The 23,586-nt window shown below is 40.5% G+C and overlaps 1 protein-coding gene across 10 annotated transcripts in view; it reads right to left on the reverse strand.

Moving 5' to 3' along the window:
* IL1RAPL2 (interleukin 1 receptor accessory protein like 2) overlaps nt 1–23,586 on the reverse strand; it is a 373,489-nt gene that overhangs the window by 11,047 nt on the left and 338,856 nt on the right. For 9 of the 10 annotated variants that reach the window (XM_061446050.1, XM_061446052.1, XM_061446047.1 and 6 more), the window contains 4 exons: nt 17,279–17,408; nt 10,940–11,085; nt 5,253–5,396; nt 2,283–2,453 (listed from right to left, as the gene is read on the reverse strand). In XM_061446050.1, coding sequence (XP_061302034.1) covers nt 2,283–2,453; nt 5,253–5,396; nt 10,940–11,085; nt 17,279–17,408 — 591 coding nt within the window. The remainder of the gene's footprint in view (nt 1–2,282; nt 2,454–5,252; nt 5,397–10,939; nt 11,086–17,278; nt 17,409–23,586) is intronic. The other variant, XM_061446053.1, reaches the window with a different exon arrangement.

The following is a 23,586-nucleotide window of genomic DNA, read 5'->3' on the forward strand; positions in this document are numbered from 1 at the left end:
AGGTGGAAAGCATCATATTACGCTGAAAGTCACTTATGCCAAAATACAAGGAAATCTACTACATGTGAGAAGAGACTATTTCCTAAAATAAAAAGATAACTGTGATCAAACCCTCATTTTTCTATCAGAATCTACCCTGAAGAGCTATATAATTTGTCATATCTGCCACTTTTTGAGACAGTCACTCTAAAATACATTATGTTTACCTCTGAAGTCTCTAGCAGCTCCACAACACATCACATTGTTTTCTTCACTAAGCACTCCAAGACCTTGTAAGACTGGTAAGTTTTAGGCAGAACACAGCCACATTCCGCTTGTCCAGAGCAAATGGAGAGCTTACAAATACAGGCATCTGAGTCTTCCCATCCTTCCTATTCTGTCTCCTTCCCTCTTGCCCCTTCAAAGTAAAGTGCCTCCTCCTGTATCTTTTTCAAAGCTAAAGCATGCAAATCACACTCATTTCAGTTCCACATTTTATTCTCCATTGTCATTATATCTGATTAAGCGTTCTTGAAGCTCCACGTGTTAGAATCAGGCCCTTTCATAATACTGAAGAAGTGAGCTTGAGAGGAAAAAGGAGGTATTAAATCCGTGAATGTTCATAAATGAGAAGTGACATTTTCAGGTACCCTACATTTGCAGGAGAGGTTTAATGAATACCCAAAGTGATGACAAGTATTTGCTGAGTGCCTGTCTGACAAAAATAGACAAAAATAAAAACCATACTGTCTGGTACAGCAACTGGGAAGAAGAATCCCATTTCAGATTAGTCTGTGCTTTGATACAGTTACCACTGAAGGGCTAGTTTTCAACTCCTTAATTCACTTGTATAATTGCTATGTATTACTCTGTTATATTGCTGGATATGAAATAACTATTTACAAAGGTTGTGTGATTTTTGACACATACTAATACCTAAACCTACTTGCTTGTACAGAAGGTGTCTATAAGCCAAGTCCCCATTCTGGAATATGTCACTAAGGGAGTAAACTTCAGACCTTGCAAGGGTAGGGCAAAAGGAGTAAGGGAAGCAGCTCTAACCTAGGAGCTGCAAATGCACAGGATAAATTCAAGCCTCTACACAGGACTTTCCATAATCTCTGCCTAGGCTCTGACTCCCCTTTCCCAGTAGTGGAGGATTCAGAGCGCTGTTTCTAGCTCCCCCAGATGTCAGAGAAGGAGGCTCCAACTTCTGGAGCAGGCACTGGGGTTTGCAGCAGCAAGGCAGCAGTTTCAAGTCTTTTGGCAGGCAGGTTGCTAACACAGTCATGTTCAAGTAGTTTCACGTTTGGGGACATCTGCTCCAGTGCGGCCACGGCTTTGTTTTCCTGGTTTTATTTCCTATACAGTCGCATTACACAGAGAGAAGTTCCTATTCTTTTCTAGTAATTTTTCATGGAAGTGATTTACACAGAATTTGATAAAAAACCTTATTTTTCACAAGGGTAGCATTTCAAATAAATGTGATATTATAGCAAACATACTGAGCATTCAAAATCACCATCACTTGTCCAAAAATGAGTATGAAATGATAGATGCCGTAACTATAGCTAGAAAGGCATTAACTGTTGGTGCAGCAATCCAAAGGAGTTGCTGCATCTTCAGACAGGGCAGCCAAACTGATTTGAAATGAACAACTGTATTTCATGATCAGCATGGAAAATAACTTTGGATCACTAGGCTGTACGGAGTCCTCTGAAGAATTGGTATCACACATACCAATTATTTACACAATACCAACACTGCTCAGAAACACAACACTTGGTCAAAACTCTAATGAAAACCTTGCACCTCTACCATTAACTGAGAAACTACTGTAGCTATTTACAAGACTTCACAGTTAGGATAAAAAACAGAAGACTATGGGAAAGATGACTTTACCTGTAAAGCTGCTGTAGACAAGCAAATAATTACTGGAAAAAAAGAAAGAATCCAATTTCCAATGATAAAACAGACTAGAAAATTTTTCTTGGAAGTTTCCTGCCTAGCTACCTGTGTCTGATGTAGAGATTTTGGACTACAGTATTGCTTGCAGCACACTGGCCTTCCCTGTAGAAAGGTCCAGCTCCTGCCTCCACTGCAATCAATGGCAGTTCCCTCTGATTTCACTGGTGCAGGAACAAGCTCACACCTAGAGTTCAAATTTGTAGTACTAAAGAAACCTTTCCAGTTCTCACAACAACTTCACAAAGAGAGGTTTCCCCTATCTAATACTTATCACACAGTCCAGGCCTTCATGACACATCAGAGAGAATTAAAACTGTAAGGTCAGAAATACCTACTTCCACTAGGAATCAGGTCCCTATCCGGAATGAAGAGCTTATATCCGTAGTGCTTTTCTAGAACATCCGGCAGAATTTCAAGTGCAAACTGCTCCTCTTCATTATTATCACAATCTAACGCGTCAGGATCCACTTTGGTGTATGAAAGATATGCATCATATTCCTTGTTGTCTGTAAGAAAACAAATTCATGTTCACTCTGCTTTTTGCAAGAGCACTAAAAAAAAAAACCAGGGAAATCATATTATTCTTTGAAATAATCAAGCATTTCCCAACAAAATTGTGACTTTTCACAATATATAATCTAGTTTCCACAGAGAAATTTTTCAGGTCCAGACAAAGGATGTCCTTTCAGTTTTCTTCTGCTCGTTGAGCTAGTTAGTAACTGCTCCATGTGGTTAGTGTACACAGTTCTCATCCAAACAGACCACGGGCAAAACTTTGATATAAATCCTAAAGCTGGAACTTTTCATTTTAATCCTTTACATACTGCTAATGGGAATCTTTCAAACCCATGCCTCAAGAGTGCTGTGATTATGTGGAAGCTTTTAGCTCGGAAAAGTTTCTGAACCTGGAAAGTTTGTAAAGTTGTGAGCAAAAAAAGCTTTCTTGCATGAGTAATTGTGAGAAAAGACTTGACTTAAATGAATACTGATTATGCAGAAATCAATGCCAAATACAAATAGTCCAAAGCATATATATATATATTTTTTTTTTCCCCAGGAAATCTTGTAGTTTTTAAAACCAACACCATCATTTTAGAGGTCATTTGGTCCAGGGCACTTTAAATACTTGGAGCTGACAATACGAGAGAAAGAGTAAATGGAACACAGGGGGAAAATTGCCCCTCCATTCTGCCTGCAGCCCAGGGGTGGAGGCAAAGCCTCATCATAAAGTGGAGGGAGGCAGTGTGTGACAGACCCAGGTAACACCACATGAGGACAGCAAGGCTGCAACACACCGGTTTGGCTAGAAAGGGCGAACACCACCTCCTTCCTCCTCCTCCTGCACTGGACTAGGGCTTGTCTCCAGCTCCCTGCATCTGAAACATGGAGCTAAGAGCTGGCTACTATGCCAGGAACAGAAGTGGCACCACTATTGAGCTTGGGATCCATGCTGGGATCAGACTGTCTTAGTGACATTTCTCTTTGTTCTTCCTCTGCAGTAATGAAAAACAATATATTGAAAAAGTCAACCTTCAGCAATTCAGTCTCCAGGGAAAAGCACAGCTGCCATTATTTACAGACAATGAAAAATCAAACAGTTAATGCTGTGAGGACAAAACTGCATGAATAGAGGATTGCCAAGTACAAATTATCTATGAAGAATAATACCCATGAAAGATAATTAAAGCAGTTAAAAATCCTCAATATGTTCTAACAAAAAGAAAAATAGCTGTTCATAATATAATGCAGGCCTTGATGACCTTGGAATGTGATTGCTTTCTTATAATTCTTGACACAAAGCCAGATCCATGAGGGTCAGAGCTACAAAGCATGTGAAGGCAATTTGGCCAGTGTCACCATAGTTGATGTCCACCTGGCTTGCTGATACCTCCCTGAAATCAACAGCATGCAAAAATAGTAGTTACTGATGGAAAGATGACAGAAGAACAAACAGCAAAGTCAGCTTTGGAGGCCTGTCCAAAACCTGCTACCCTGTCCATAATGAAGCCTGCCAAAACCTTTTAAGAGCAGCCAGCCACCAAGTGATCCGGGCAGAAAACATCCCTGCAAAGGCAGCAAAACCAACCCCAGAGCACTGACATGCCTGGTTATATTGTGTGCAAGCAGTCCCTGAGCTTCCTGCCCCTTCCAGCTGCGTGGGTACAACCGCCTTCTCCAGTCACCTCAATTCACAATACAAATAAGCAAAATATGCACAGAATCAGTTACCGCAGGCTCCTGTGAGTCTATACACTTGTGTTACATCTCTACAGCCTCAACTCCCTCTTCACAAGCTTCACACACACAGGGCATAGCAGAAGGACCTATCCATGCCTCCCACTGCTTGCTCCATGTGCTTTGGGTGCAGCACTGTTTGGAGTCATTTCCTGAATGGCTTTGCTTAATCCTTAGCATTATTCTCTTTAAAAACAATGCTACACACAAGACAGGAAGTGAAAGCATCCAACACTGCTTACATAGGATAATTTCAGAAATAGGAATAAAGCAAATGTGTTAAGTTCCAAATCTTCTGTTTTAAAGAAATACATGTATAAATGGAAGATGACCCTGCAATTGCATCTATGTAGCTGACTGCTCATGGGATCTCTGTATGTTCCCACTTTAGCCTCTGTAAGTAGAAAGAGACATCCCCGATTACACTTGGACTTCAGTAACACTCTGCCTCCATCTTCCATTCTGCAGGATCAGAATGGGAAACAAAGCCACAACAGTACTAAAATCATGCACTGGAAAAATAAAGTTGCTCTCAGAATTAACAGGTACACATATTCTCCCAAGTACTCATGGGGCTTCCCCTAACGCAACTAGAAAATAATCTTGTTTCCTAAATTAAAAGGTGATTGAACCAAGGAAGTTACATGAACAAAAATGTAGCAACTTCACACTGAAAACAAAAGATGAATCAAAGCAATCTGGAGGGAGTTACCACTTTGGGTCACTGTTTGTTGGTGTGAACCAGAGAGGTTATGTCGGTACAATCCCAAGGTGTTAGAAGTAAATTACTTCCAAACCCCTTCATTTTCTCCCAGGTATCAGTATGAATACTGTGCAGTATTGTCCCATTTGCTTATGGCATGGCCCAGTGACATTTCAGTGAAAAGACTCACTGATTTCAGGGGGCTTTAGGAGAAAGTCTTAGGGCTTTACACTGCTGAGGCTTAGTAGTTTGAACTTAAACTGGCAACAGGTATCTCTTGGTATTCATTTCAATCTACAAGGTTCAGCACTTTGGGTCTATGAAATATTTTCATCGCATATCTTGAGTTTCCTGAGCAACTGCTTACCATCAGCTGCTTCATCTCCTCCAAAGTTCTGTCTGTAGAACAGCATTAACTCTATGTTGTAGCACTTATAGATGGTCACGAGCAAAATAAGCAGAAGAAGGATGGCTCCCAGTCCTCCAGCAAGCTCTATTTTGTAGATCAAATCTAAAATTAGCAAGGAATGAGAAAAAGGTTATGATCTTTCCAAGCTTTATTTGCTCTAACCCACTGTATAATTCCACATAAAACTGCAGCTTCCAATTACAACCCCTGTAACATCAAGGATGCTTACTTTCTTTATTCATTACCAATTACATAACTTTACCCATTTACTCCATCTACTGCCCATGTGAAATCACCATCCAGAATGCATTTGAGGCTGTAATCATAATTCTTCTACAAGAAAATTGTGATTTTACACAGAGGATTAATCAACTTTTAATGAGCTTGTGGAGTTTGAAACTTCTGTATGGCAGAATGCATCAACTGTTGTATGCAGCATGTGAGAATAGATACTCTAAACATATTGTACACCATTTGGAAGGCTGTTGTCCCCCCAAAACCATCAAGCTTTGGTTTTGTATTTGTGAAGTCAGTGGAAGAGCTGATGTGAGCTGTCAAACCAGGACTTCAGCTGCATCACCGGAGAGTGAATTGAGCATCCAGAATGCCCAAGACAACTTGAGAAGTGAGGAGCACACATCAGGCTGTTAAGAGCCACTTTGAGTTGTGATGGCTACTTATAACAGAGTTGTCACATGTTTGTTTAGGACACATTGTAGTTTGATGGGAACTAGTGCTAGTTAAAATTTCCTACTGGGATGCTTTTGTTAGGAAACATCACAGGCAGTCTCCCTCAAAGACCTTCACAAATTCATCCAAACCCAATTACCCATCTTTCACAGCTGGGGAAACAGAGGCATACAGAAGTGAAACAACATGCTCAAGGTCATTCAGCGAACTAATGCCAGAATGGGATAAACAACTTGAATACCAGTCTAGCACTCTACCTGATATAAGACACCAACTTTAAACAGTGTTGCTTTTTAGTCTGGAATGTCCCCTGAACACAGTATTTGGTGTGTTACTTAGCCACAAAAGACAGAAAATAAGAATTTGACAGTAGCTACCTCTAACAGCCTATATTAGTTTAGATAAGACATTATGAAGATATTTACTGCTGTGAAAATTACAATGTGCAAATGTAAAAACTGTAATGCAGGCGAGACAGTTTTTGTGATCTTTACACTTCTAAAACTTAGGTCAGAAAAAACTACTGGTATGTCATTTGTGCCATTTTCAAGATAAAAAGCAAATTAGTTGTGTATCTTCTGGGGTTGTTCTTGTCTCTCCATGCCTTGGATTTCAATAATTAACATCAGATGTCAAGCTATTCCCAGTTTACAGCATCTCTGATGTCTCTCTGGTAAGAAGTCATGGACTAATAGATGGAAAAAGTCTATTATAATAGCTATTTAATCTCTCTGAGAACACAGGAAATTCATGGGACTTTTATTACACTGCACGATAAAGTTAGCATGTCGTCTGGGGATAAATCGGGACAAGTGGAGAACAGAGCTGGTTAAAATCCCTTTTCAGAGAAAAAACTTTCTGTTGTTGTTGCACAGAATCTTTTGTTAGGAAAGTCCCATTTTCTTGCCTACCCCAGCTTTTAGTCTCTGGATCTGATTCATGCCTCGAGTGGTCCTTGCTGAGGTCAACAGGGAAGGCAGCACACCCAGCATTAGGAAAGGAGCTGAATCTGGGCTTTGTGTTATAACAGTGACTGAAAATTAGTAAATAATATATTCTGATAGTTTCTAATTAGAATAATGTAGGACTTAGCCACAGTCTATCACAGAGGATTATGGTCTTTATAATAGCAAGTCTCATTAGCACCCAATAAATGAGGCACAAATATATTTTAGAATGTTCTTCACCATTTAGAACTATATCAGTATCAAAAAAAACCCAACCAAAATCAGTTTCCTGCATGTCTTGAATAAAGGCAGCCTCCCTGAAATAAATGGTGAACCATCATCATTTTTACTTTTATCTAAATTCACTGCTTCTTTCCACTGAAAGTACAGATTGATTTTTGATTTTATTTTGCAGTTCCCGATATGTTATTCACGCTCCAGGACACTGTATTATAGACTATGTAGACTTATAAGACTGGACAGTTTTCAAACTTGTTTGAAGGGAATCCTGAACAACTAAGGAACAAGGGGGTGTATATTGAGTTCCATATAATTTGAGCACCAAACATGCTAGGAGAGCATGGAGGAAAGGAAGCAAATTAAGGAAGCTCAGGATTGTCCAGAACTTACTTTTGGAGTACTTGAAAGCAAATATCAGTGTGGTGTTGAATTTAGTCAGTAAAGAAGAATGTGATAGCAGGCAGTGTATTCGTGTCTCAGAGCCATGCCTGGTTCTGTCTTTGCATTGGTACCCTTGGGTGTTTAAGCTGGATTTGGCTGTTTTTCAGTAAAAGAAAAAACCAAAGAGAAACCCCAATATCCTAAGTGATGCTGTATGTTCTGGGGCTACCACTATGCTGGTGCTGCACAGACAGCACTCCTCTGTTCTCTAAAAGCATGTGTGAGGACAATACCACTAATACAGCAGAAGACTTCAACAAATTTTACCTTAAATGTTTGAAAAGTTCCTTTTTCTTTCTTAAAGCAAAGCATGTGCTTAAAAATAACCACCTGATGTCAAGACAAGAACTAACTCTAGAAAATCTCGTACTTATAGCTATAAATTCAAGTTGGGGTTTATTCCTGTTTCTTTATCCATGCCTTCCTAGCAGGACCCGTGACTTATGCTAGCTTGTTTACACCTGATGTACTGCAATCACACTTTTGAACAGGGGGCAGACATAACTGGCAGCACTGTGACAACCTGGAGACAAAACAGAGCTGCAAGTACCTCTTGCCGAACAGGGATAACATAACCCTCAGCGTGCAAGACTTTAGAGGAGGGGGATTTCCCTGGCTGAAAGGTATGTGCTTCTTCTTCACCTTTCCTAAGCATCGCAGCATCTGGAAAGCTGTAGCATATGACAAGAGAAATCCACAATGCCTTCCTTGACACACAGAGAGGATGCTGGTCAAAAGCTTTATACCAGTCTTGCCCTAAATCTTGTCACAGGTCAGTAAATACAGCAGTATTTTCTGGCTCATGAATATTCTACAGTCCAATCCAAGCTGTAGGATAAGAAGTATTTAAATAAAGTCGCAGGAAGGCAAAGTTTGGTCAAGTATTTGTAAGAATTTCATAAATAACAGACAGGACAGTGGGACATGCAGTCAAAGGACATAGTGAAAGTACTGTGGTTATTTTAAATGACAGTTTAATAGCTTGAAAATCAATTATTGAGAATGCCTGAGAGGAATATAAGCTTTCTACAGCCACAGTGTAGAGATAAATGAAATAGTAGCTGAGAAGTGAACCTTTCCACCTCCAAATTTTGTATTCAGCAGTGCTTCTTCCATAATTTCAGCGAAGCTCTGAAATATCCCATCTTCTTGTTATAAATAAACCTAACCTGTTATTCTAATATATGCAACACAGCTGAACATTTAACAGTGCCAACACAGATACGCTTACTAACAGTTGTATATTTATGAGGTTCAGTGGATGGAAAGGTAGAATGCTTTTTGCACTTAAGAGGCTAATCCTTCATCATGATGACCAGATTCCTTAATTTAAGTTGTGACATCCTGTCAGTTTAGATGTTGAATACACATTTGTGTGTGTTCCAAACCCCAGCTGTGGGCCCTTGTTTCTCAGAGCTGATTGTACCTTCTGTATAGTGTTTTATACTTATGCCTTAGTGTAAAATATAACCTACGTTACGCCCTTCTTTCTGGGAGGACATAAAACTCTCACATATAGAGAAAACTGTGCAAGTAGGACTTGATTCATAGACTCATAGATAGTTTGGGTTGGAAGGGACCTTCAAAGGTCATCTAGTCGTCCCCCCTCCGCATTGCAATGAGCAGGGACATTTCAACTAGATGGGGTTGCCCAGAACCACATCCAGTCCGGCCTTAAATGTCTCCAGGGATGGTGCACCTACTACCTCTCTGGGCAACCTGTGCCACTGTTGTATCACCCTCATTGTAAAGACTGATTTTGACAAGACTGTGTACTGTATTTTCACACACATAACCTGTGGGTCACATGAAAAATAGCAAAAAAAGAGGACACTGACCCAAAAGTTTCCTCTCCCTAGTAGCCCTTTTTTTTGTCCTAATACCAGCCCACCCTCACCTTTCATTTTATATAGATTCTAGCCATGAAACACAGCACCTAGAATCCAGCATGGCTGTAGGTAAACAAATGACTACGGAATTTTTCCAGAACCGCAGTGCCCTATCTAGATAGGCCTTGGCTGCTCTTCCTGATCTTCCACCTGGGTCCTAATTCATCTGTCCCACGGTGATGATGTCAATCTGCAGCATGCTCAAGAACTAACAGTATATTTAAATCTTTTCTAAATGGCAACACTTTTGTGGGATTTTGCTGCAACGTGATGACGGGGAGCGCTGGCTTTTTTAATTGATGTTAACATTGCAATACACAATCTGCTGAGAAACGCATCCTTTGCCTTAGTGGTCTAGAAGTGTACAAAGAACTGGAACAGCATGAGGAGTGCCTCATGAAAATATTTCTTCTCTTCTGGGAAGTTAATTTAGAGCTAAGAATAATAACAGAGATCTGGACAACGTCTTCTTTAGTCCATCTCCTGTGCTGATGGCTCTGTGGTTTCACGTTACATCTTTATCCCAAGTGGTTACATTCCTTTGCTTTCCCAACAGTTAACTGTCTTACTGCTTTTGTACTACCTAATACACTGTATCTCAGAGAGATCATTATCAAATTTAATTGTCACCCTACTTACGAACAGGAGAGGTGACCGAACAAACAATATAAAAACGGTAATGAGATACTGTTACACCCTTTATAATAATGACTTCTACAACCAGCAGAGCATAGTAGTACCTTTCAATTTGGAACTTTCAAATTCAAATGGTTTCTTTTCTGCTATGGATAACTTGTCAGTAGTGGTATTCCCAATTCCAGGTACAATACCAAGCGAAGCAACCATAATAGGGTAATTCTCCGCTGATTTGTAGTTCCCACTGCAATGTTTTCATTCCCGATGCAGTTAGAAATCAAAAAGCATTCTAAGTGTTTGAAGCTTTAAATTCAAACAGCAAAGCCAGGAAGTGGAGAAGCATAATAATATCTGACCTCATTGTTAAGGCACCTATTCTAAGAAATGAGTATTTTAACTCCATCACACAATTACCTCTGGTCTAGTCAGTCAAATCTAGGTCCAATTTATAGGTTGCTTAGATAAAAATACTTCTGCTGATTATAGTGGTGTTTTATGGGTGACTGTATTAAAATCATAGAATCATAGAATAATTAGGGTTGGAAAGGACCTTAAGATCATCTAGTTCCAAGTATTCCAGGCAAGTGCATTACCTGCAAGGCTGCTTCACTAGAAACTAAAGAACAAATCACAATTTTTTTCACAAGTGGCAAACTGAAGCTGTAACACAAAGATATTTCAGCTACAAGTAGGACCACAGGAGCCCAGCCTGGCTCAGAAAGGTCAGCAGGATGTTTGCTGCTGGCTGAGCGGTTGCTGCTGAGGCAGACGAGAGTACAGATAATGAAATAAAGAGAATTACCTTTCTTGCGCAGAAGAACACTAGCATGTTTCCGTCCGTTTCTGTTTTCCACATGACAAGTATAGTTAGCCAGGTCTGCCTCCTCTACAGCATCAAAGATCAATGTCAGTTCAACTTCTTTTTCTCCAAGATGTTCTCTGAGGAGTCTGAAAGGAAGGATACAGCCTTTGCTTAAATGAATTAATATGAATAGAAGTTTCCCCAAAGAATGATTTCTCTGCACAAGATGCACAGAGTTCCTGGCCTCCTTCATTCTGGAGATGGACTTAAAAGAAGGCTCAAGTTGGCTGACAGGGACTTCACAGAGGCACCTTTCATGACAACCAAAAGCCTTTTTCTCCTGCCATGTCTGTAGCAAGGAGCTGAATCAAGTGCAGGAACAGCGGCTATGAGTGCAATGGCTGCATGTGCCCTGTTTACCTCAGCTCCACCAGAATTAAATGCTAAAAACAATGTTTCTTTCAAAAGAAGCAATAAATACTCACTTTCCAAATAAGTAAATATGCACTACTAAGCTATTGCTGAGCAAATTATAACGCGGTATTTTAACAGCTGGGTACTGTGATGCATTTTAATGCAGTCTGGAAAACCAATGAAAGGAGCTGTGCAATTTTCCTCTATTTTGGGGTGCTAGATCAGTGTCTAGAATTGCCTGCTCCTTTGAGATGACAGGGAAGATATAAAAAAATCCCCACAAAGAGAATAGAAAGTTCTAGCAGGCTTTCAGGCCAGAGGTACAGTCTTTTTATGTCATTGTTCTAATGCACACATCAAAAAGGATGCAAAGTAAATGCAAGTGTTTTCCGATGCTGACATAGTCTAAAAATACTGTGGCCTATTCTCTCAAAAGACTTATCAGTTGCTCAAGAAAAGTTTCTGGTCCTTTGAACAAGGAAATGTAGCATCAAGTAAAATCTACCAGATTCATTTGATCCTGTTAGTGTACTGCTGCATAATGTGCAAGGGCGTAGACATAAAACGTGTGATGCCACTGCAGTCGCCTGTGAACTCACCATTGCACGTGATATGTCAGTGAGTCTTTTCTCTGAAAAGGTAAGTGCACAGCACTAAGAAAGCAGTAGGATCTGGGTACAGCAATATTTTCTCTGGAGACTGAAGGGAGGCAATTGGCCACACAGTGATTAACCAGAGCGTTGACTGCACTGGATGGAAACTACTCCCAGAGAGTTTAAAATCTTTCAATAACAAATGCCAAACTTCTCTATTATAAACCAAAGTTGTTTTGGGTTTTCCAATGCACACACACATTTTCTTATGTACATAATTTCATATAACAAACATGGAACTCCAAATCTGAAAACAAATCACAAGTGAAGCATGAGGGCATTGCATCAGATAATCAAAAATGCAAGATTGACTGCTGTAAACTACATATTTACAGTAAAATTTCATACAGGATATCCCCTTTATAGGCTTGGGTGATCTGGCAAAACTCCAAACAGGTACTAGAGCATCCACAATTCAGCCTCTTTCATTATGAATGTGTAACTTGCAAAAAAGCAAGTGAAAAACGTTAGCTTAAGAACAGGTATATGTGTTGCATTTGGAAACTTGAACTGCATCCTTTTCTTTTTTTTTTTCAAATTCAATGCCATTTATTGTGTATTTTTGCATTTTTTTTAATTCTGGCCCTAAGCCCAAGTGCTGAAAATAAAGCAAAGAAGGTTGAATTTGCATCATTTCTGGGCAGAAAAGAAACCTCCCAAGAGAGCCTGATCTGTTTGCAGACTCAAATCAGTCTAAATCACTGGGGGTCAGATAAATCAATTCTCATTTACCTATTAATAGTCTCTATCTATATATAGTAAAATATTTTAAACTCAGGAAAGTCTTCTCTGTGGGTAAACAATATGCTCCACAAATTTCAGCTTACAAATCATGCTGCAAGAAACAAATAAAATCATTAACAGAGAAGATATCTGGGACACTAAGCTGGAACACTCCGCGAATGATTGTCTTGTGTTTACTATAATCAGCATACTTTACATAGAACAAAATGAAGAGAGATTACAATTAAGATAAACTATTAGTCTGAATCTGTTTAAAATAAAATAATCGACCTAAATTTAAATAATACAGGATCAGCTAAAAAGGAGCTTTCATAAAAAAAGAATATGCATTTGGACTGAGAATATTTCCCAGTTATTTTCATGCTAATTGTAATCTTCAGGAAGAGAACTCTTCAAAATGGGAACTATCATGAAAATGCTGACAGACACTCAGGCGTTATGGTAGTAGCAAATTGTAGAAAGCTCTTAGGGTTGTCAAACCTTTCATTCCTGCTCTTTTTTCTTTTTTTTTTCTTTTAACCAGTTCTCTGCAGCTAATGATTCATTATTGCCACAGAAATACACAGTTGATCACCTACAGTTTTTTAATGTGTGCAGACTTCAACTGCATGCATTTCATAGCTGGTTCAGAGAACACTAAGAACAGCATTTTTGGGTTAGAAATGGAATGGAGTTTCAACAAGTACGACCTTAAAGCTGCAGCAGCATTTGTTGCACACACACAAGATGAATCTCTGTGCCTTTCTGAGCTGGGGAGAACTTTGCCAGCAACACTGCCGATACTTGCCAGCTCCCACAGGTTGAGAAAATAATAGCTCTTTTTTTTCTGGTTTGATGAACAAAGTGTAAGAGCAATTACATCATTTAATACACAGGTAAATCAATGGCACTTGACAACTCACAGCAAACAGCATGCAGGGAGAGAGAGAAGAGGTGGGTGAAACACAAAAAATTCCTTTTGTTCAAGCTGAAGCATTTTATTTGATCTGAAACAAAACATTTTGTCTACTGCTTATTTTTCAGTTAAGAAAATATTAATTTAAAGAAAATGTCATTTCAGAATAAAAATGTTTTCTTTGAAAAATATCCAACGTTTCAGACTTTTCAAATCTTTTGTCAGATTTTTCCAATCAATTTATGCACTAAGTTGAATCTGAAGCTCCAATACTTTTCCTTTGAAACCACATTTTCCTGAAATTTTCAGGCCTTGTGGGATCACAAATGTAAAGGCCATAGGAAAGCTTTCCCTGAGTCTCTCAGACCAGGGAATTCCAAACCTTTACTAACCCGCCTGTGAGTTGGGACTTCCCAAAAGGAAAACTTTTATTCTTTACATAGTTAAAGATCTGGACTAGAAGAACTCTAGTCCCTTCTTTCTAGTCCTCATAATAGTCTGTAGATGAAAGGACAGATCTGTGTGTACATAAGTGCTTCTCCAAAAAAGAGTAACTCAACTAACAACATGGCACACAACACTCCCTCTCACTTTCCTGCATTATGTCTCTCATTCTCTGTCCAGAAATTGTCTACTTGAGTAGTAGAAGCTTGTCAGGAGAGGGCTTTCATTTCCATGAACCCAGCACATTAGCCAGGCAGTGATAGTAATTCTGCCTGCCTCCCTCAGCATCGCCTCCTAACAGAATACATCATCCTTATCTTGTCTGAGCATTTTGTGACCATCAGTTGACTTCTGTGGGTGACAAATTAACCAGCAGGAAAAAATAAGGCTGCAGTTCAAAATGTCTCCATTCACTTCTTTCCATGCCTCCAGAACAAATAAGACTATTTCTACTTTAAAAATGGAGAAGAAAAAACAACGACAAACATATTCTACAAGCTGAGCGTTATGAGACACCTGCAAACTGTTCTGCAGTGTTGCCTGAAGAAGAAAAAGAACCAACTCACAGGTGGCTGGGAGAGTAAGATTTATGCCTGAAAATACTTCTTTGCCACGGCAGAGAGAGTGTTGGAATCTGCTGTGAGCTCCTTTGATAATTAGGTTCAACTGACAACCATGCAGACAGGCTTAAAGACTCTGATTCCTTCTTTAATAGCGCTGGTTTGATTTAGATGACATTTTTATTACTGCTGTGAAAACCCCACCTGGTAGGCAAGGTCTCTTTCTCCTTTTCCCCCTGTTCATTTCGAACATTTGGAGATTTTAATTCTAGGGAAAGCAAAGAGGCAGGTGTGTGTGTGTGGGGGGGTATTGCCTCTGAGTCCTGCAGTGCTGATTAGTTATTTTTTATTATGAGGCTCTGTAACAAGGTCTAATAAATAACAAGGAGCTCAGAGCTATACATTTATTACTCATGGTGAAGTCTGCTTACCAAAAAATCAGTTCCATGGGTTTAACAGAAATGCTCAAGTCACTGAGTGCAATTGCATCCTTATTTCAGTGCTTTTGTAACAGCACACTAATTGACTGCCAACTATGCATGCTAGGGGATGCAAACTAGGGATGGATGTTTTGTACTCCCAAACTGCATTGATCTGCAAACCTGCACTCTCATCATATACAGCAAATCCAGTGATATAATGGATGGGGCCAGTCCAGGGTAAGGACAGCACCAAAAATTCAGAGTACTACTAAATCTGTGTACTAATTTAAGACAGGGAAAGCAGAGTTAAAATGTTAGCTATCTGCCAAAGGAACAATCCACAGAGTATCTTGGTCTGGGTGTAACCATTCCCAATTACTTGGGGGTTTCTCAACATTAACAGAAACATGCTGGTTTCCCCACAGAAGCAAACTGATGGGAAAAGCATCTAACCATCAAGTTCACCTTGTTTCATCAAATTTGAAACATACATGTCATGTTTAGAAATCCATCAATAAATAGGACTGGGTGAAAGGCTTGTGCTGGCTCAGGGCGCTGACAGAACAGTTAGGGCTGCTTAGTTTCCCTGAAGCAGCAAACCTGTAATGGCCCACATGAGCAAAAGCTGTTACTATGAACAAAAAATCTGCAGAAAGTTACTACTGCAGTTGCCATAGCTACTTCTAAATGAAAAAAAAAAAAAAGAGAGAGGGGGGTGGACTGTGGCACTGCTGGTAATGATACAGTAGATTTTGGTAAATGCTCTGCTCTAATGCTGGCTGTGGTGCACAGGAGATTAGGTACATGGTAAGTAAATTTGTCAAAGAGAAGATTCACTGAATTGCAACGTGTCTGTAAACTGAGTCAAAGCATTTTAAGAGTGAGAAAAAGGTGTTGCAAAATGATACATGAATGTGTAATGAGATGGCATAATGGAGGACAAATACAGCTTTTTCAAACTCAATTGCACTAATAAATGCACACAAAGCTAAAGTTTTGAACTGTGTTAAAGCTGGCAAGCTCTTTAAATACAAACCTCAAACTGTCCTTCCGACGCAGAGGAAGAACATGACCAAAATCACTGTTGATATAGATACACCAAAGAGGACATAATGTCGTTAAATGCGGATGACTTGCAATGGCAGAAGTTTCCAGTAATTGTATTTTGTGGTCAGAAGCCCAAAAGAGGATTGTACACTTAAAGCCGTTCTGGCAATATATGATCAATTTCATCTGTATGCAACTGAACTGCAATGTTAGGTTGGTTATTTCAGTGCATCTTAATAACTAGTGGCTAAATGACTGAACTTCAAGTTATTAATCCAGTAATAAAGCAAAAGAATCTGCCTGCTCTCCAAAATCACTTTTACAAGAAACAAACAACTCAGAAATGAGACAAAAAAAAAAGTGCAATGGAAGGTGCAAAGACCTTGGCTTTCCTTATAATTTATATTCATTGTGTCTATAGGAGCTGGGAATGCCTTGTCCATGGTATAACCATAGGTTAGTCTTTGCTTCAAGACTAACGGGTAATTATTAAACAAGGAAGACAAGAAGATGCCATTAGGCGCAAATTCCATGAAAGGTCACAGATACAAGTGTTTGTTTTCTTTACAACTGGTACAGCAAAAGATAATCAGCATCTGGAAGAAGCCAAGCACAACTTGGATGTTGGACATCCTTACACAGCCACTTCCTTCTCTCCTTTAAGTGATAAGCATGGAGGAACAAAAGCTGCCTTTTGAAAGCCCTGGTTAAGGCATACTGAGAGCTGTATCACAGGCAGACAACACATTCAGTAGAAGAGAAAAAGTATGGTGACTTTGACAGGAGGCCATTCATCTTTAAGATTAACACTGATGCTAAAATGAAAGTTATCTTGCCAAGGACTGCCACAAGGGGCAGCTGTAGTGGACAGCATAGTTTCCACACAGGGGTGAATCAAATCCCAGAACACTCAAGGGAAGACTCAGCTACCATCAGGGCAATTTGATAACAGATTTCCAGGCACACAGATAGCTTCTACGTCTTTAGAGTTTATTCACTAGAAAGGCAAGCAAGCAACTCACGCTGTCCTGGCCCCAGGTCATTCATCACTCTTCAGACAGAAAACTACTTCCACTTTCAATTAAAAACCTGTTTAAAAAAACACCCAGGAGGCTTCTGGGACATACCACGTTTTTAGCAGTAAATATTCCAAAAAGTACCTGACTTCGCCTTCTCTAATGTGACCTTCTAATTCTTCTATGAATTTTTCCCCTTTCATCCAGTAAATCATGGGGCCTGATTCTCCACTGAATCCAAAGAAAGCTTTGCAGGCCACAGTCAGCGGGTTTCCTGAGGACAAGAAGAAAAGAGAGGGTCAGACACTTTGTCAGAGCTACTAATGAGAAAACAATTATGAGAAATCTCAGCACCTCAGATAAACCTCTCCAGTTAAAATCGGAGGGAAAGAAAAACCCAAAATAACCATAGGAAATAGGTTGTTGATGTTGATTTGCATCTACAGGAAATAGCTGTGAAATAAAACTGAAGTTATCTGTAATTCCAGTTTTTTTCCCAGAAAGATACTACATGAACAATGAAAAAGTATGGAAATGGTGGCAACATAAGGTGATGTCAGATTGATTGTTAAAAAGAAAGAGATGATCTCTTTGTCAGCCTCATGGGATCTCTACCAAGACTGGGGAGTGTGCCCTAAGCGGCACGTAAATCACTAAACTTGCTTATGGTTGCCCATCCACCCACAGGAAAGACACAGTAATAATTTCTTCCTTGTTTAGACAGAAATGAAATGCTAATGAAGTCTTGGTAAGCTGTTCAGAGAGCTTTTAAAGATCCCCAAGTAATATATGATGCCAGTGAGCACCAACAACACTCATGCTACTGTCAATAGGCTTTGGCAAAGGACCAAACTTCAATGCAATAGAGTAGAGAACAATAGTGTTCAGGCAGTAGAGTACAGAACTCTTCCTTTCAGCTTTGCAAGAATACTTCCAAAAGAAAGAAAATAAAACTTGGAAACCAATCAGATTTCTTTTCTCTCCAAGAATTCAGCATTTAGATGTATTTTGTTTGGCTACAGCTTTAGATGTACTAGCTAGTTCAGGACTGTGCTTACAATGCCAGGACAGATGGTTGTCTGCCTGCAGAAGACAAAAAATAAAAGAACAAAAACCCCTCAAAGAAGCCAGGAAATGCAGAAGAACCATGCCTATTCCCTCAGTATGCAAATACAGCTGCTGCACCCACTTCTCTTTGTCTGTTCTTTATAGCATAGGTGGTCCAGGTTACAAAGCAGCTGTAGAGTCACCAACTTAAATGGGAGGATAGACTTCATTTAGCATCAGTGGAGACACCTGCTGAATCTTCCAGCACTTGGATCAAGCATGAAAAGTCATCCTAATGCATTTTACTGTATTTGGAAGAGATGGTTTATTATGCCAGCCATTCTCAGTGTCAGCAGGAGACTCTTTTGACGCTGAAACCGAACGGGCCTATACTCTTCAAAAAGGGCTAGTCATTTGGAGCACCTCACTTGGTTGAGCACGGGCTAATGGTTTCACCTGATTGTCTTACGGTGCCCTACTCAGCTACCTCTTGTCTGCTCAAAAGTGATAACTTGCTGTGGGCGCACTTGGAGCATATCTGAGCTGTGTGTCAAAGCATCTTTGCCTAAGCCCTCATAGAGGTGTCCTAAGTCAACTAATCGCACTATCCATTATTTCAGTGCCCAATTTAAGACATGTCAAAAGAGTCTGATTAGACAGGAAGTGCAGCACTCCCAGCCACTGAAAATCAGACGCCTTTAAATTCCTTCCAAGTCAAGATCCAAAATTACAAGTCCTTTTGAAACACTAGGATACAGCAAGAAAAGGTTTAAAGACTGCACTTCAGTCTGTTTCTTAAATAGCAGAAGACAAAAATGGAAAATGTTTATCCTGAAAATGTTTTACAGACTCTTTCATTATCTCCACATTCACTATGAACTCTGGTACCACAGCTGGCCACTGAACACATGCTGATGCTGACAGATTATACACAACCAGCTCAAACATCCCAAATATAAGAATAGGGGACATTCACAGTTATCTGTACACCCACAACACTGACCACCATCATAAGAAAGTTCCAAACTTCACTAACTGATGAAGAGGCAGAAACACTTCTAGGCAGGTATTTAGTTCCACTACAAGATGATATAGCAGAACTCTGTTTCCTTCTGCTCCTAACCCACTCACCCAGCCTTGTGAGGTGCTGGGTGCCCTCCATGGTGGGAAGGGAAAATTGGAGCCTCAGGCTGTTTCCATCTCATGTTCTTCTAAAGTGCTGAATGACGATGTAACGTGAGGTGTTTTGTGCCACTTGCCTCAGAGTCATGTTACACATTTGCTTAAATACCACTTGGTGATCCCTAGCATGTGGCTGCTCAGTCCTTGTCTGATTTTAATGGAAATAGACAAGTGTAGCAACCTGAAAAAAGGAGAGAGCTAGATGTGGCCTATCAAGACTGACAGTATGTGCCTTTTTCCTGGCATACCATGCTGGGCACTAAGTGCTACAGGCAAAATATATTACAGGGTGTGCTCTTCCTCAAACCAGGAGTTTTTACTTAAAAAACCAACCCTGAAGAAAGGAAAATATTCCAAGGTGAGTGTAAGATTTCTATACATGCAGAGTAAATATCCTGAGGCAATGCGTCTGATCTGAAGAAATAAGTTTTCTATACAAACAGGAAAACCTAAAAAAAAAACCACCCAGCTGTTGGTACACAGCTTCTGTAATAAACAAACTCAATATAAGGCATCAGTAGCCTTTACTGTGACAGCCTGCATGCTGTGAACATGCCTGGGCAAATCCATTTCCCATCTTTGCCACCAAGGGAAACCTGGTGGGAAAACCAGAGTGAATTAGCGTTTTCAGCTCAAAATCTGGGACTGGCCAGATTTTGAAAAACCCACAGTTCAGCTCATCTGCAAGCCAATCACTGATCAGAGGGAGGAATATGTAGCTGTTTCACATGGAACAGCTATCTTTTATCTCAGTAGCAGAATGATGCATGTCTGAGACGATGCACAGATCTGAGCTGATCTGTTCTGGGGTGGAAAGAGCTCGGGGCTTGATGACACTTCAAGGTCCTATTCAAACCCAAACTCTCACACATGCTGGTAAGGACATCATGCTCTTCTGTAGCTCTCTGAAGCAGCTTCTGGTTTGTAACTCATCATTCAAGAAACTTCTTCTCAGTGAGGGTGACGGAACACTGGAACAGGCTGCCCAGGGAGGTTGTGGAGTCTCCTTCCCTGGAGACATTCAAAACCCAACTGGACACATTCCTCTGTAACATTATTTAGGTGTACCTGCTCCGGCAGGGGGATTGGACTAGATGATCTTTTGAGGTCCCTTCCAATCTCTAGCATACTGTGATACTGTGTGATACTGTGATTCGTGACTCTGGAAGCAGGACAAAAGCAGAAAAGGGAACACAGGCTCTTCCTTGCAGAAACACTTTACTTCCTCAAATAAGCCTCTGTAATGAATGTAAGGGACGTTCCCCCTCTTGTGCCATGTCAAGGCACAGCTGTCCACAGCTGCAGACTGACTACTGGTTTCCAGGGAACTTCAACCAATTTCTATCCAGAAGAGAACATGGCATGTCTCACTGCATTTTCCCCCCCAAGTACTGAGATCCCGAAACTGCAGCTGAATTCCCTGGATCCTAAATGTTCTCTTGAATATGGGGAGAAACAGGCACTGAGCATGGAAAGTGTCCTTTGCAGGTCCTGATTTTGGGGCTGGCTTTGAGCCATATGGTATCACACTGAGTCACAGTTCAAGGCAGAAGGAGCTAACAGGCAATTAGTAACTCCAGCAACTAATCTTCTGTAAGGCCAAACTTTTGCATATCATTACTGATATTCTGCATGACATTTCAGTTCCACTACTAATTGTTCTTATTAAGAAATATTCCCCTTGCATCATTTAATTAACATCATCAAAGTTCCTAGAATGAATGGCATCCTGAAAGTTTTCCATTTATAAAATACACATTTCAGTTGCAATTTTAATTAATAAACTAATTTGCTGAGAAACAGGGAAAATGATTAGTGAGATTTCTAATGAAGCAACAGTGAGAAGAATGTTTTAAGAAACAAGAGAAGAAAGTAGAAAAGCCTGCTTGTAGACATTACGGAATCTACTGCTTTGCTGGGGTCACCTTGTCACAGGAAAGCCTCAGGTTCCAGCAGAATCTCTGCTTTAGCTTTCTTCCCTACTGTGTCAATCACACAGGCTTTTTGCCAACTCCCAGCTGATAAGACACAACCACTGGCAATAGGGATGACTTTTACTGCTAAATCATACTGTACATTTTTCACCTGACCATTTCCACACTATATCTGTGTGAACTCTACCATACATTTCAATAATCTTTTTTTTTTTTTTTTCCTGAAAATGAGAACTGCACAGAGATCCAATTATTCAAGCAAAATAGCTTCCCGGTGGCAGTAGGAGCACTGGCTAAGGATGGAAAAGGGTCTGTAACAGAACGTTGTCAGGCACGATTCTGAATGTGCTTACTGCGGGTCTGACATGTTTTGAAAGAGAATGACAAATCCTGCAGCACAGTGTCTCTTGAATGAGGCATGCTCCAAGCACTGACTAAATGAAGCTTAAAATAGTTGTTCAGTCTTTTAAAAACTTAGATGCCAAGGCTACGTGACTGATCAGCACGGAAGACAAAAGCTGCTCACAGATCCTAAGATCTGGCTAACACCAAGGCATGTTTTCAGGCATTTTTTTTTTAATACAGTTTGATTATTTGTTTGTTTTCAGTCATTTTGCACAAGTAGCTACATTTTTTTGCTTATCTGTGAGCATTCACTCAAGGGTGCAACACAGAATTCAGATTCTCTGATGTCCACATTCTGGTGCTCTGTTCTTGCAGTAAATCAGGCTTTCACTTATGGAGCAAATAATCCCAGAGCAAAACCATCAAACAGCCAAAGTAATCTATGAATCCTTGGGTGGTTTTCCCCTCTGGCTTGAAACATCAATGGGTTGTCCAATCCCTTCACATTTTTGCGCCAGATACACCACCATTCTGAACAAGCCTGAATTGAAGGAGATGATCTTGCCAAGCTACTGGCAGAACTGACTGACAGTGTCAAAGGAAGACCTCCTTTTGCATCAAGCAACATCAAGTCAATCCTGCACATGTTGCTAGTTGGATTTACAACTTCATCTCCACCTGGGTGTTAATACCACTGACTGTAATATCATTACTTTTACCTATGCCAGGGCTGGATACTGTATACACGTAGAAGGAAAGACAAGTGCACTGTTGCCACCAAAATATCATTCCGTCACTCCAATTCTCTCTTACTGATGTGCATGCATCATGTAGGTCCTCTCCAATAATGGTGCTTGTGTCTCTTTCCCTATAAGACTGACAGACAGAAGTGTTTGCAAAGGAACAGATTCCCACTCTTGACACATGCAGATGTTGTGCAGGCACTTCATGGGCTTGCTTTCTTCAGTTTGCTGAGGCAGAGGACCAGAAAAGCAGGTTACTTATCACATCTCAGTAAGCGTATTCTACAGGGTGTCTGCAGAATTGAATCTGACTTTCCAGGCTATAAGGTTTGCAAGGCAAATCACCATGTCACTGACAAGAACATTATTGTTCTAATGTGCTTTACAAGTGCTAGAAACTGGTCAAAGAGCAACAGAGCTATTTAAATTCTCCTGGCAAGGCAGGAAGGATTGTATACAACCGTGAAGTAAAGAACACGTTTCCTTTTCCTTCAGAAGGACATCCTGGATAAAAAGATACGGGAGACAGAGCTTACACCTGCAATTTATCCACAAAACAAATGCCAGGGGCAACACAGACCTTGACTCATGAAAAACAATCTGTGTGTGTGGTAGCTTCTATCTCCTTTGCAGACAATGTCAATTTTCCCAAAGTCCGTTGCAAGGACATCCTTAGCTGTTCTCCTGTGCTCAGCAACAACGGGCAGAACCCAAAAGCACACTGAGGTGGTGCAGCCCAAGCCAAACCTTGGGTATGACTCGGGGCTGGTGCTGCACGTCGGGCTGAGCTGCTGCTGGGCCTGCGAACACGGCAAAGGCAGCAAACAGCTCCCACTCGGGGCCGTTCTTGCAACGCGAGAGCCAAAGCCCGCGGCTGAGCTGCTGAGCTCCAGACCTCTGCCGAGAGCTAATCCGCCACAGGGGAGCCTCCTGAAGGAGTCAGGAGGCACTCGCTCACGGTGTTTGCTTACGTGACCCAGCACAGCTGAGCACCTGTCAGCCCCTCTCGGCACAGATCAAGGGTCTTCAGTACCACTTCACAGCATCACGGTCTTCAGCATCTCTTCTATGATCTGCTAAGGCAGCACTGAAACTCTCCACAGATGTACCCACTCCTGAATTTAGACAAAGCTACAAAAAGCCACAAAAGCCTCAGGTACATTATCACCTCCCCCCCCTGTATTTTTCGCTGGCCATTTCC

This window comes from Pezoporus flaviventris, unplaced genomic scaffold (genome assembly GCF_033815535.1).
Source record: "Pezoporus flaviventris isolate CSIRO_AGI_PZ_B2104156 unplaced genomic scaffold, CSIRO_AGI_Pfla_v1 ptg000005l, whole genome shotgun sequence".
Taxonomy (NCBI): Eukaryota; Metazoa; Chordata; class Aves; order Psittaciformes; family Psittacidae; genus Pezoporus; species Pezoporus flaviventris.